Raw genomic sequence first — 15,045 nt, forward strand, 5'->3', positions numbered from 1 at the left:
AGGGTCATACAAAAATGAGGTAAAATGTATTTAATAATACTTTTAAATTTAATTCAACCTATATATATATTATAAAGTGTGGCAATGGGGGAGGCAGCACAAAGACCTTAAAAGCACATGAAATTTACTTTTCATAATTAAGACATAAAGGGTCATACAAAAATGAGGTAAAATGTATTTAATAATACTTTTAAATTTAATTCAACCTATATATATATTATAAAGTGTGGCAATGGGGGAGGCAGCACAAAGACCTTAAAAGCACATGAAATTTACTTTTCATAATTAAGACATAAAGGGTCATACAAAAATGAGGTAAAATGTATTTAATAATACTTTTAAAATGTATTTAAGCTTTCTTTTAACGATTGAAGCTCATTTTTCTTTTCCTGTTATTGGAGGTCCAATCTGTCAATTAGTATTTGGGTGGGTTTTACTGTAGGCCACGCCCCCTTGGTGTGGTTTTTAGTCTACTACTGTACTCCATGACCTGAATCTAACCTTTTCAACACATAAACATGGTAATCGGCTACCAAAGCTGTCATTCCACACAGTCCCAGTTAACCTTGAGCTTAGAACAAAACAGAGAAAGTATTTTGGGGACAAAATGGTTATGAAGGCCCTTTTTCTGCAGATATTTACTAGAGGGCGCCACACTCTTCAACAAGCAGGAGCATCATTACTCTGCAGCCTTCCAGATAGATGGCTGCTGGATGCACTATGATGGGCTGAGAAGTGATAATCTGATCCTGCTAAACAAACCACCGGAGCTCCTGCTGCTGTCCTCCTTGGTCTACATCCGCGCATCAGACAAATGACGCTCGCCACAGATGGACCAGAAGTCACACCAAACGCCCAAAAAATGCATTGAATGCATCAGACTTACTTTTTTCAGAGCTAATTCCTATTATTGGCATTTTTGCTTATTTTCCTGGTTTGTTATTTATAATTAATTGATGCCCTGCTTGTAAACACTGAAAACTACTTTTTATTTTGGGGCATGCTTGGAATCCAAGAAATCGATGAACTATAATAGTTCTGGATTGATGTACATGAACAATATCATCATTCAATCTCATGAATAAAACAGTTTTGTAGTTTTATCATGCAGTCTCGTTGTAAAGCTAAAAGTGTAATAAATGGTCTGGTGGTTGCTAAACAAAAGGTGGATATACGGTCAAGTAGCCATGTGACGGTTTTGAGTCTTAACTCATTTTTCTAGTAAAAGTATATTTGTTTTAAGCAACATTTGTGCATATCAGCCCTGTTTTAAAAATCAATCTGGTGCTTTATTTACACTGTGATCTAAAGGAAATATAGAACAGGATCAGAGACGAGGGTGATGTCTTGAAGCTTGTTTCAAGCCTTTTTTTTTTTTTAACAAAGTATGAACGTTAAATTACTAAGTTTAAGATTTTTTTTTAAGGCTGTGTGAAGATATTTTCATTTTGAATGCTTAAACGTAAGCCATTTGATTTTTGTCTATGCTGATATCCACAGCTCAACTTCCACCGCAGTGTCCGTCTTATTTTGTAAAAGTCTCTAATCCTCAAAAGAATTCCTGTTCTCACACGGTGCCTCTGCCAAAAGCTTCGACTAGTGTCTTGTCGAGCGTTAATCATAGATTAATCTTTTCTGCAGACACCATCTTTTAAAATAAATATTTTTTGAACACGTCTGGATTCCATTTTTAAGGATTTGAATGCATACAGGTGCTGGTCATAAAATTAGAATATCATGAAAAGTTTATTTCAGTAATTCCATTCAAAAAGTGAAACTTGTTTAACTTGTTAAACACAGACTGATATATTGCAAGTGTTTATTTCTTTAATGTTGATGATTATAACTGGCAACTAATGAAAACCCCAAATTCAGTATCTCAGAAAATTAGAACATTGTGAAAAGGTTCAATATTGAAGACACCTGGTGCCACACACTAATCAGCTAATTAAAACACCTGCAAAGGCCTTTAAATGGTCTCAGTCTAGTTCTGTAAGCTACACAATCATGTGAAAGACTGCTGACTTGCCAGTTGTCCAAACAACGACCATTGACACCTTGCACAAGGAGGGCAAGACACAAAAGGTCATTGCTAAAGAGGCTGGCTGTTCACAGAGCTCTGTGTTCAAGCACATTAATAGAGAGGTGAAGGGAAGGAAACGAAGTGGTAGAAAAAAGTGTACAAGCAATAGGGATAACCACACCCTGGAGAGGATTGTGAAACAAAACCCATTCCAAAATGAGGGGAGATTCACAAAGAGGACTGTAGCTGGAGTCAGTGCTTCAAGAACCACCACGCACAGACGTATGCAAGACATGGGTTTCAGCTGTCGCATTCCTTGTGTCAAGCCACTCTTGAACAGGAGACAGCATCAGAAGCATCTTGCCTGGGACTGCTGCTGAGTGGTCCAAAAGTTATGTTCTCTGATAAAAGTAAATTTTGCATTTTCTTTGGAAATCAAAGTCCTAGAATCTGGAGGAAGAGAGGAGGCACAGAATCAACATTGCTTGAGGTCCAGTGTCAAGTTTCCACAGTCAATGATGGTTGGGGGGGGGGGGGTGCAGGTCATCAGCTGGTGTTGGTCCACTGTGCTTTCTGAGGTCCAAGGTCAACACAGCCATCTACCAGGAAGTTTTAGAGCACTTCCTGCTGTTGACCAACTTTATGGAGAAGCAGATTTCATTTTCCAACAGGACTCGGCACCTGCACACAGTGCCAAATCGACCAGTACCTGGTTTAAGGACCTTGGTATCCCTGCTCTTAATTGGCCAACAAACTCAACTGACCTTAACCCCATAGAAAATCTATGAAGTATTGTGAAGAGGAAGATGTGATACACCAGACCCAACAATTCAGAAGAGCTGAAGGCCACTATCAGAGCAACCTGGGCTCTCATAACACCTGAGCAGTGCCACAGACTGATCGACTCCATGACACGCTGCATTGCTGCAGTAATCCAGACAAAAGGAGCAACAACTAAGTACTGAGTGCTGCACATGCTCATACTTTTCAGTTGGACAACATTTCTAAAAAATCTTTTTTTTTAATTGGTCTTAATATTCAAATTTTCTGAGATACTAAATTTGGGGTTTTCATTAGTTGTCAGTTATAATCATCAACATTAAAATAAATAAACGTTTGAAGTACTGTATATCAATCTGTGTGTAATGAATGAATATAATATACGTTTCACTTTTAGAATGGAATTACTGAAATAAACTTTTTCATGATATTCTAATTTTATGACCAGCACCTGTATATCGTGCTGCATTTCACACCAGAGTTTTAATCTTAGGAATATTTTATGAAGAAAATGAGATGCTGAAAATAAATTGTCACCTTGAGCAGTGGGTGTTGATAAGCCGTAAAGAAACGTGGAGAAGCAGATGTTACCTTTTAAGACAGGCCTTTTATTTTAAACTGGGTACAACTGCACCACACAAACTGACAAAAAAATGTACATAAAATGTCTTCAGTCAAAAGTGATAAAATGTGAAAAGCTACAGGTTTTTTTATATTATCTTGTATTTCCAGCATTAATCCACAGGATATAAAATTCAGATCTCATTGACTTTAGTCCAGACACACGATGGGGAAATGTAAAAGAAGCAGAGTGGTTGTTTTGGCTAAACACTGACATCAGTTTCACAAGAATTTTCTTTGACACAAACAGAAGAGGGGCAGCCAGATGCAAACCAGGTTTAGGTCATCCACCTGCTTCATTTGTACAAGCACTTTGGTGAGAGTTGTGGCAAAAACATGACATTAGTTAGGCCTTAAAGAAATGCATACAAACTCCCTTCTTTTTGCAGATTCACATTTAAAGATGTTCTCAAACACTTTCTAGTAGCAGTTAGCGTACAATAAACAAAAGACGTTAATCGACTAGATGAGTCATGGCAGCAGCTCTTTGTTATATTTGCGTGACTTTGTGCTGCGCTAAAGTGAACACAGATTACGTGAACGAAAACAGAAATTTGGTTACAGAACATAAAAAATATAAATACAAAACTCGTGTCATTTCAATATAAAACGACGTTTGCAGGATTACAAACTTAATTGTACAATAAATTCAAATGAAAGTACTCAGAATTATGCAGGCAAACGGTAAACAAAGTGTCACAAGCTGACCAATTTGCAAAGCAAATTGCGTCATTTAATCTAACACAAAAGTGCAAAGCAGAAACAATTTTATATATATATATGTAGTGTTTTAATGACCTGTGTGTGGTAACAGTGGAAATGTTCCAGTTCATAAATAGTGACCTAAATAAACACATTCCATACACGAACAAACAAGTTGACACCACAGAAAATGCTAAAGTAGGATGAAGCAAGGTCAATGGTTACATTAGATGCATTCATTAGACGTCCACGATTACCAGTCAACACGTGTGGGGGTTCAGTTACAGCAACATGAGAGGCCTTGGCTTTTTAAAGAGACAAAACAAAACATTCAATCAAAAGACAAAACCGTTGTCTTATTGCATCATCTAAATGCTTAAATAACATACATGAACAACAAATAGTTTGATAAGTGCAATGCAGAGCTCGTTTAAAGTTTCCAGTAATGTGCAAACGCCAGCGCAGAGCAACTCAAACTAGACGTGAAGACGAACGGTGACTCAGCAGGACACGCCACACCTAACCTACTCGTAGAACCCCTTGCTATTGCTGTGCACAGCTTGATGTGTTGGCGAGCCCGAGGCTGCACAGTGACACCCTCAGTCAACGCACACACCCCCAGGGATGCACTCGAATTTCTCTTTGAGGACAGGGGAACTTGGCCTGAGTTGGCTTGTGCAGCCCTTGGTGCTTTATCTTTGACATCCGTATGACAACATGGAAGAATAAGACGTCAGCAACAAAATGGAGAAAACGTTTCCACTGAGGCACGGAAGGGAAGTTGATACAACTAATGCTGGGCAAACAAACAAACAAACTAAAAAAAGTTTGGCACTTGCCTTAAGGTTTAAGTACCTTAAACCTGAGCTACCAATCAAAACATGGCAACATGTGGTGTGTGTGGTAGCTTCTGTGATGGGTTAACAAGTGTCAAATAGCAAAATGTGTTTTCTGTAAAGGAAGGGGAAATATAATTGCAAAGGACAAAGCATGAGGCTAATCTCTAGGCTTATTTAGTTTGTCATTTTAGGACTACTTTCTTTTCATTGTTATTGCATGGTAAGGGCTATTTACGATTTTGTGCATTTAAATGCCCATAAAGCAAATTGCTAGAATCAAATGAAATAATGGGTTGAAGACATGATTGACTGAATTTAATGAGGCAACAGACAAACAGCTAAATCCTGAATCCTAAATATAGCACCAGTTAGTATTGTGGACAGACCAAAGGGGGACAAGAAGAGCCGAAGTCCAGATCAACCGTTATAAAGATTAGCAACTGCATGACCTGACCTTAGAGGGATGTGAAGTTAGAAAACAGGAATTATTTTTAATGGCTTTAAAGACGAAGCGAAGACAAGTACAGAAAAAATGGGTGAAATTCACCTTTAGGAATCACACTAGATGCATCCACACACATATTAGTGACCCAGTGCAGATAAACATTTACAGGCAAATGCACTAGAGGATATATTCATATCTATATTTCATGTATACTATTTACACAAGAAAGGCAGCCCTTTGAGAAAATATAAAGTTTTTAACTTTGCTCTTTTTTTGTGAAGCACTGATTTGAATGCAGAACTCTTTGCGGCACTGAGCTCCAGTATCAGTTCTGCACGCAGACATGTAACAAAACAAACAGTATCTGACATGCATGTACCCCTCGATTATACACACTACACAGCCATCACCACATACTCTTACACAGACACAAGCAAACTGCAGTGTTCTACAACATTGGAACACAAATGTGACTGCAGCAGGAAAATTTAAGCTTTAAACCTAACGACAGAACAAAAGTAAAGTCTGCAAAACGTAACAGAGTTTTTTACGTTTCCCACAATCTTCTGTAACATGGAGCAAAGTCATGGTGGTCTGGCAACAGAGGCATAGTCGCCTCTACAGCCAGCACCCATCCAAAAGTCTTCCTCATTTATCTGCCTTATACTTATGCGCTTCCTAATCTCTGCACGCAGACTGCGAGGCCATTCTAACCAGCCAGCCAGCTAGCCGTCCACATCCATTTACCCAGCAAGCCCTCTGATGTTCTTACAGGCGTGCAGCCAAGCTAATCTGCACCTGGAGAATGAATGTGGGGAAAGAGGAGCAGACAACAAAAAAGAAAAGTCTTTGTGTCTAAAGTTGTTTTACTGGGTCCTAGCTGGCTGAGCCAAGGGTCAAAGGGCAGTCAGACCAAAGTTACAACGACAGTACATCATGCCACTCGAGTCCAACCAGCTGTCTGAGATGGGGTCATAGCGCTGCACGGTGTTGAGATAGGATGACCCAGAGTGGCCTCCTACCACGTACAGGTAGTTGTCCACAATGGCAGAGCCCACACCTGAAAGAAATTACACAACAATTAGAACACAGCCACAATATTTTCTTTTCCAAGGTCAGAAATACCAAACTTCACCAAAAACAGTTTGCAGAAAGCTTACCAGTGCGAGGCTCGTTCATTGGCCGGCAGGCTGTCCACTGGTTTTGGTGTGGGTCGTATCTCTCAATGCTGGACAGGTGGGACACTCCATTGTGTCCACCCACCACAAATATAAAGCCGAGCATGACGCCCACACCAAAGTTGATCCTCTTGTCTGCCATGGGGGCTACCATTTCCCAGGCATCCTTGCTAGGGTCATACCGCTCCACACTGTGTAACGCAGATGCAGCACAATCAGCAAAATTACACACAATGTTTCACCTCATCTATATCCCCACTGAATGCTTGATACCCAAGTGTTGTTCTATGTAACAATGGTAGAAAATGCCCATTTCCACAATAAAACCAAGCATTAACTGCAGCTTAAAGTACGGTCACACTGAATTTATTTTACTGAACTTATAGTTCGTAAATCTACAGCGAGTCTACAGAGAAACTGATGCATTGTTTTATGAAATTTACTATGCTAAATTTATGCATTACTTTAAAAAACAAATAATCAGATTCTTTGTCAGGACTGCATAAATGCAACATCTCTAAAGGATTAAAAACAATGTCATTTAACTTTTATCTTATGTAAATATATTAATCCATCCATCCTTCATCTTTATCCGCTTCTTCCTTTTCGGGTCGTGGAGGTCACTGGTGCCCATGTCCATCTATCACTGTGCAAGAGGCGACGTGCACCGTGGACAGGTCTCAGTCCATCAAAGGGACACATGGAAACAAACAACCATTCGCTCTCTCACTCACACCTAGGGACAATTTAGAGTTACCAATCAGCCTAACACGCATGTTTTTGGTCTGTGGGAGGAAACCGGAGTACCCGGAGAAAACCCACGCATGCACGGAGAGAACATGCAAACCCCACCCAGAAAAGGTCCTGGGCCAGGATTTGAACCGGCAATCTTCTCGCTGAGCGGCAACAGCTCTACCAACTGAGCCACCATATCGCCCTAAATATATTAATATGCAACAATTTTAGAATCTAATTTCACAATACTATATGACCTAGCCACTACTTGCTGCTATATTCTCAAAGTGCAATATCCACAGCGCTGCTAACTTTGTATCCGTGTATTCTCCACTAATGCCCCTTCAAAGCTTAAACTTTATTCCTATAGCTTTACTGTTATAAATGCATTGTTTTGTTTTATAAATGACGTCTTGAAGTCTTCTTATAGCTTCTGTTAAACGTATAGTATATCTGACTAGCAAACTCTGCACAAGAATTCTTAAGTACCTGAACCCTGAGTGAAAGTACAGATGGCAAATAAAGACTCTGGCTCTCTGACCTAACTCACTGGTTATGAGATAATTTCAAGCTAAATATACTAAAGTTACATAATAATGAGGCAATCACAAGTTGTACCAAAGTTACATGAAACATTGGGAATCTGGGACTGTTTTGTTGCACAAGCAAGGACAAAAAAAACCACAGGAGAAAAGGTAAAAACATCCCCAAAGAACCTCTGTCCAAACACATTCTCCTGAGAGACTTCAGGTGTCAAGGAGACAACTGCGACGCAGCTCTCTGGTGAACAACAGGCAGGCATCTTTAAAATGAAGCAATAATGAGCACTTCTGTTACGACTACAATTCATTTATTAACATGCCCATGATCATTTTCTCAGCAACACCTGATATTTTTCACTTGATTGCTAGTTCTATTAAATTTCTAACAAGACCCTGATGGGAAAAAAGGTCAGGTCCAGGGGTCTAGAACTTATCAATGAGATCCAAAACCATTTACAACTCTTAAATTCCCTCAACAATGTTCATAAATCCAGATTATCCTGTTGAAGAAAGTTATTCATTTTCAGATTTTGACCATTAATTCATGGTGACATGAGTTTAAACAATTACAATCACTAAGTGGTGTTACCTGTTCATGTGTGCTGGGCCATAGCCTCCAATAGCGTAGATCATGCCATCTAGCACAGCAGTTGCAAAACAGCTGCGGGATTTTGTCATGGGAGCCACAGGTTGCCACTCCTTCAGCTTGGGGACATATTTCTCCACAGACTGAAGGTAGTACTGACCATCGTAGCCACCCAGCGCATACAGTTCTCCAGCTAAGACCACCACACCAAGCGTGCTGCGACATTCTGCCATGCGCTCCACCGAGGACCAAGTGTTGCTTTCGGGGTCCCAGCTTTCAACTGTGCTCTCATGTCGCCGATAGCTAATGCCCTGTCTCATGTGTGTGGCAATGCCTCCCACCACATATACTTTGTTGTCCAGCACCGCCACCCCAAACTCGTAACGGGGAACACTAAGAGGGGCCAGTCCTATCCATGAATCTGTCTGAGGAAAGTACATTTCCATGCTGAAAAAGGTTAAAAAAGACAATTTCAATTAATATATAAGTTTGAAAGGATTGCCTTCTGACAAGTAGATATCAATAACCTTACCTTTCTAATGTTGCGAACAGTCCAGCCTTGCCTCCTACTGCGAGCAGCACCTTCGGGGCACACCTGAGCCGTGCTGACAGCACAGTCTGGTAGGAAAGTCTGTGCTCAGGCATAAAATGATATTTGAGGGCCTCATTGAGCAAGTGCTTGCACGCATGGTCATCTCGTATAAGGTGGTTGGCTTCATATAGGCGAGTGAGGAATTTGACGCTGAGAAGTGGAAGGCGAACACAGTGCAACAACTGAGCAAGATGCTGCTGTCTCTCCGTCACGTCATATTTAATCCACGACTCCAGAGCATAAAATACAGTCTCCTCTGTGTCCACCTTGAGACAGTCATTAGACACAATTTCATCGAGCTCTGCTCTCGTCAGTTCAAAAAACTCTTCCGTCTGACAAACCTCCTCAAAGTTCTCACAGATGAACTTAGTTGCAGCCAGGCACAGGTCATGACAGCCATATGTCTCTGCAAAGCGGGAAATACCTATACAGTTTCCAGCATCCAGCTGGCTCTCCAAGAAGGAACAGCACTCCTTAAGTACAAGCTTAACCTGGAGTAAATTAGCAGCCGGCAGCAGAGATTCAACCGTTTCCTGGGAGATAAACACCGTGCCAGTGTATGCATATTCGACAATGGCCTGGAAGAGAAACAGTAAAAGGCATTAGTAAACATTTTTGCAGCTGATATTCAAGCAGCTAGAGTCTGTGGTCTCTGAGCATACCTTCAAGGCAGTCTCGTCAACACATTGGAACTCTACCTCAGACGTCTCCTTTTCTGAAAGGTTACCGGTAAACATGGCCTTGAAATATGGACTGATGCTGGCCAGCACAACTTTGTGGGCATGGATCTTGGCTTCACCCACACGAAGGACAATGTCACACAGTTCATGATCCTGCCGCAAGAGCTGGAGGCCTTGCAGCAGCTGCTCCGAGTGAGGACGTGTGAGACTTGCAAACATATAGGACTGGTCCTGCTGGTCCATCTAGGAATGGAAATCCAGACATGAATGCAGAGTTTGTACAGTTTTCTCAATAACAACTTAAACATTTACTGTCTGTCATGAGACCCAAGGATATTTTACATAATAGAATGAAAAAAAAAAAGTCAGATCAAAGAGTGTTGAATAGAAAAAGGTATGGATCACGTGTTATGGTGAATATGTAAGATAAATATAAATAAGCATTCATGGTAAAATGGTAAATAGACTATACTTATCTAGCACTTTTCTATCTAATCAAGATACTCAAAGCACTTTATACTACAATCTCTGCCATAATTTACCCATTCATACAGCACTCTACTATTTCTGTACAAAGAACAATCAGTGTTTATCATATTCATACGCCAATGGGACACACATGGGAAGCAATGAGGGGTTCAGTGTTTTGCCCAGGGACACTTTAGCATGTGACTGCTGGTGGAATCAAACTCCCAACTCTTGCATTGTACGATAACTGCTCTAACCACTCAGCCACAGCCGCCCGCCCCTGTGAAGTGTTGCAAGTTTCAAGGGAGATCATTTCAGTGGGTCAGCTTGATCGCAAAACATTTTCCACTATGGTGTGAGAAAAAAGTAGCAGGTCAGTGTCAGAAGACCATAAGTACTGAGATGAGGTGTAAGGGTGAGGGAGGTCAGAAAGGTATGATACGGAGCACAATCATTGAGTGATTTGTAGGCGAGAGGAACTTCATTAAAAAACAAAGACGGTGACGCTGAGTACAGGTTGAAATGAAGGTTTGATGCATCTGAAAAATCTGCAAGCAGAATTTTGGACATACTGTAGTGTTTCAAGGACTTCATTGCAATTGTCCACACAGAAAGTTGTGAGTTTCTGCTACTCAGTCAGAAGAAAATAGACAGAATTTTGAGATGCTTTTAAGAATAAAAAGGCAGGTTGGATTTAATGCGAGGAAGGGCAGATGGAGAACCCTAGCCCTAATACGTCCAATTTTCCTAATAAGTGTCTTTAGGGACACAACAAATTCATTCAACCTTTATTTAGACAGGTACATCTCACTGAGCCTCGAGGACTCATTTACAAGAGAGACCTGATTATATACCTTTTTGAATTTATAGTGTTTATTTGAATACCTCAAACACTAGTTGAGCTAAAATAAGTGTTCACATGTTGAATGAAGTTGACCAGGAAGGGTGGAGGCTACAGATTAGGGCTGATGCAATTTGCTGATCAATATGCTTTAAATTATGAGACAATTCAGAGACTTCAAGCTTGAAGAATCGATTAAAAACACAGCGCAGTATCGAAACATAATGAGCAGCAGACAGCATTAAGGGCCATTTTGAACTAATACAGTAGGTATTTCAACGCATATCAACAGTCTCTTTCTAGTTAAGGTAAAGAAGCATTAACCTTTAAATCCAATGCTAAAGCTGCTTAAAGTCAACCAAACGTATGGGCTAGAAAGTGCAAAAGACACGTCTCCATCCACACTGTTGAAACGTGGATATAAGCTTCACGAATAAATGTCAGAATTAAAATTGCGAGTTACTAATAAAAGGCCTGTCTTGACTTTTGACCAAAGGACCAGGTAAGATCAAAATGCGCTAGCGTTAAACACTGAAAGTACGGCAGCGGCGTCGCATTATTTCAGCGGATATGCTAATTTACTCGGACTTGTGTTCAGAAGATTTATCCATTATGTTTTGCAGCAGTGCGCTGCAGGTTAGCCGCTAAAAATAAACACGGTTATTGTGCTAGCTGCATCGCTGATTGATATACAGCAACATGGCTGCTGAACGATACAAAACGTGACGTTTTAGCTAGCTTTTTGTTAAATGATTTATCGTCAAAGTCGGGAAGCCATACCTGAAATTTGTGGTCCGTCAGATGCGCCAAAGTAGTGACAGACTGCGCAGTGACGACGGCTAAACACCCCGAGTAGCTATCAGCAAAACAACCGACAGCCAACCAACCTAGCCTCAAAGCTAACGACGAGCTCTTACGACAACGACCTATCAGAATAAAACACACTTCCGGTATTGTCAAAATAAAAGATCTGCAATTCAATTTTCAAGTCAGCTATAGCGCCAAGTCACAACAGAAGTTGTGCCAATGTATTGTACAAAAACATTCACGTAAATGAAAAAGCCAATTAGTAAAAAGTATCGATCTAAGGAAGGCAGCAGATTGTGTTGGATCTTTGCTTCGTCATAGTCTCCCATCCTGAGCAAGAATAAAGGAGAAGGTGGAAAGGAAAAACTCTTAATAGAAAGAACCCTCCAGCAAAAGCAGGGTCAGGACGAGCAGCCATCTGCTTTGACCGGCTGGGGTTTGAGAGGACAGGAAGTAAACAAACACAGAATAACAGGTCCATGTGTTTGTCCAGGTCCAGGTCCATTGGAAGAAAGACAAAAAAAAAAAAATGTTAAGGATAAAAATAATTACATGATTATGCATGATGATGATGATGATGACAAAGATGATGAAGTCGACAACGATGATGATTGTTATTGAAGGTCAATAACTCTCCTGACTTCCTGACTGGTCACATAACTTGTAATGTTCATGAAGACTCAGCTGTAGTTTTTTTATTTTATTTTATGTTTTACTTTTGCCAAATGAAATTTGATAAATTTCTCAAGTCCTGTGTCAGATATTTGCCTACCAACCTATCCCTCCAAAATTTACAAAAACAGACCCCCCCCCCCACCCCCACCACCCATTACTTTGGTAAGAACAAAAGTCGACATGATCAACAAATTGATCATCTTTCAGAAAAAGGGGACCTTTTTTTACTGGGGCATGGGGGTCTGGCAACGCCTGTGGTGGACTGTATACTTTTGGGGTAATTTCTCTGAATTCGGTACACTTTGTGTCTCACCTCAAAGATTTTAATTTAATGTAAACCACAAATATTATTCAAAAACAAAAAATGGAAATATTCATGTATTTTTGCAATATAAAACACAAATATATTTTTAAAGTTATGTTTTGAAAAAAAAAATTATAGGTTGCTGAGGCATAGAGGTCAGCCAAATGAACATGTCTCCACTGACCACCATTATTTTTTCACTGAATATAAAATAAATAAAAAGTCAGTAAGTCATCTATGTTGGTGGCACCCAAGATTCAACCTGCTTTACCTCCATTTCACCGTCCAAATGTAAGAGTCCAGCTGCCATGTGGGAACATTTGAAACCTGCACTGGACTATGTGCAGACCACACACCCAGAGGTGTCGGTTGTGCACTTTTTTAGTGATGGGTCCTGTACACATTACAGGCAGAAAGGAAACTTTTTTCTCTTCAGCACAGAGCTTGACAAGAGAGGACTGAGAGGGACCTGGAATTTTTTCGAGTCCAGGCACGGCAAAGGAGCACCGGATGGTGTTGGTGCTGCCTTAAAGAGATCAGCTGATAACCTTATCAGCCATGGACGGGACATCAACAATGCTTATGAGCTCTTCAAGGCGCTGTCCGAAACTGACTGTTCAATCAAATTGTATTATATTGAAGAAGAAGCTGTTGAGCTGGCACTGCATAGGATGCCAGCCACCATTCCACCAGTCCCAGGAACCACGCACATCCATCAAGTAATTACTCTTGCTCAAGGAGAGATAACATCACGGGATGTCAGCTGCATGTGTTCCACCTATGGAAAGCTTGAATGTTCATGCTGGAACACAAAGCATTTCAGCTTTGTCAGGAAAGTCCCAGCTACTGCGTCACAAGGGCAAAAATAAATCAATTGGGATGACCCAGAGGTAATAGGGGAGTGGTGTGTGCCCATCCATCCATCCATCCATCCATCCATTTTCTTTACCCGTTTATTCCATTTTGGGTCACGGGGGTCGCTGGTGCCCATGTCCAGCAATCACTGTGCGAGGGGCGGGGTACACCCTGGACGGGTCACAAGTCCATCACAGGGACACATAGAGACAAACGAGACAAACAACCATTCACTCTCTCACTGTCCAGGAATAATCTTTTCCATAGACGAAACCAATGGTCAAGTCAAACGCATGCACCATGCCGGGATAAACAGATTATTTTGGCCTCTACAAGAGGATGTACTGTGGTATCCATTTGATGAAATTCTTGAGCTCATCCCTCCTCAGCCCGTGACAGGATGTGATGCACGTCACATGCAAATTCAGAAAGATCTGGGACAGACTTGACTAAAGGATGAAAGAACCGCAAATAGGAATATCAGATAAAACCATCCACATTCACTTTTATTCATCAAACATGAGTTCAGAGTTTAGTTAACGCTCAATTCCCATTTTTTACAGCTGATAGCAATGTACTTTTGCTGATTCAAGCACATAAAATTATTATAATATTAACATTTATAGTTAAGTGTATATCCTTTGTTGTGACATGTCAGTTGTTACAGTGTTAAACTGATTCCAGTGAAAATTTTGTATAGTGTTCATACGTTGTCCTTCATTTTTTTCTACTCATAAAACAGAACTGTTCAGTCTAAATGTGATGTTACTTTTAAACAATGTTACATATATTGTTTCATTTGTTTTAAGGAATTTATTAAAGTCAATTCTAATTATTAAATGTGGTCATTCAACCCTGTTACGTGATACATTGTTATGCATTTTTTTGACCTTCACAAACAGATGAGGGAGCGGTTCCTTGAAGGAGTTTGTTCTGGTGACTTCACCCGTGGTGAAGATGAGTGGGTGAGCAGAGTGGATGTGGTTAAGCGAGCAGAGCAGGAAGTGCAGCAGGATGGGTGATAGGCATTACAGAGACTTTGTAACATAAACCAGGGCATGAATGAAAAGAGAAATATGGCAGGTTGGAGCAGAAACGTGACAGTAACAAAGAAATTCGTAATAATGTTTGGGATTTCATGCATAAGGTGGGAATTGGGAAAACATTTTCTCAGAGGTTCAGATAGTCATTCAGTAGATGCAATGCTCAGAAACACAATTTTTTGTGGTATATTTTTCAGAACCTAAAGTGCACCGAATTCAGAGAATCACCCTCTCACAATTATACAATAACAATTTACTGGTAAATATATTAATCTGTTTTAACCTTTTATACTTATTTATTATAGCAGTGCCTCCAATAAACAGAAAAA

The 15,045-nt window shown here is 40.3% G+C and overlaps 2 protein-coding genes across 2 annotated transcripts in view; one reads left to right on the plus strand and one right to left on the minus strand.

Moving 5' to 3' along the window:
• Nucleotides 1-924, plus strand: part of c21h14orf28 (chromosome 21 C14orf28 homolog) — a 3,081-nt gene extending 2,157 nt beyond the window's left edge. The window contains exon 5 of the mRNA XM_037694852.1: nucleotides 635-924. Within this exon, the coding sequence (XP_037550780.1) occupies nucleotides 635-818 (184 nt within the window). The 3' untranslated portion in view covers nucleotides 819-924. The remainder of the gene's footprint in view (nucleotides 1-634) is intronic.
• A 5,041-nt stretch (nucleotides 925-5,965) lies between these two features.
• LOC119427858 (kelch-like protein 28) lies at nucleotides 5,966-9,966 on the minus strand. The gene is made up of 5 exons (XM_037695513.1): nucleotides 9,706-9,966; nucleotides 8,984-9,621; nucleotides 8,455-8,898; nucleotides 6,571-6,779; nucleotides 5,966-6,470 (listed from the first exon to the last, which is right to left on the minus strand). The coding sequence occupies exons 1-5, from the start codon at nucleotides 9,964-9,966 to the stop codon at nucleotides 6,307-6,309; spliced, it is 1,716 nt and encodes a 571-aa protein (XP_037551441.1). The 3' UTR covers nucleotides 5,966-6,306.
• Nucleotides 9,967-15,045: the final 5,079 nt, after the last annotated feature.

Source organism: Nematolebias whitei, chromosome 21 (assembly GCF_014905685.2).
Source record: "Nematolebias whitei isolate Nwh7 chromosome 21, NemWhi1, whole genome shotgun sequence".
NCBI lineage: Eukaryota > Metazoa > Chordata > Actinopteri > Cyprinodontiformes > Rivulidae > Nematolebias > Nematolebias whitei.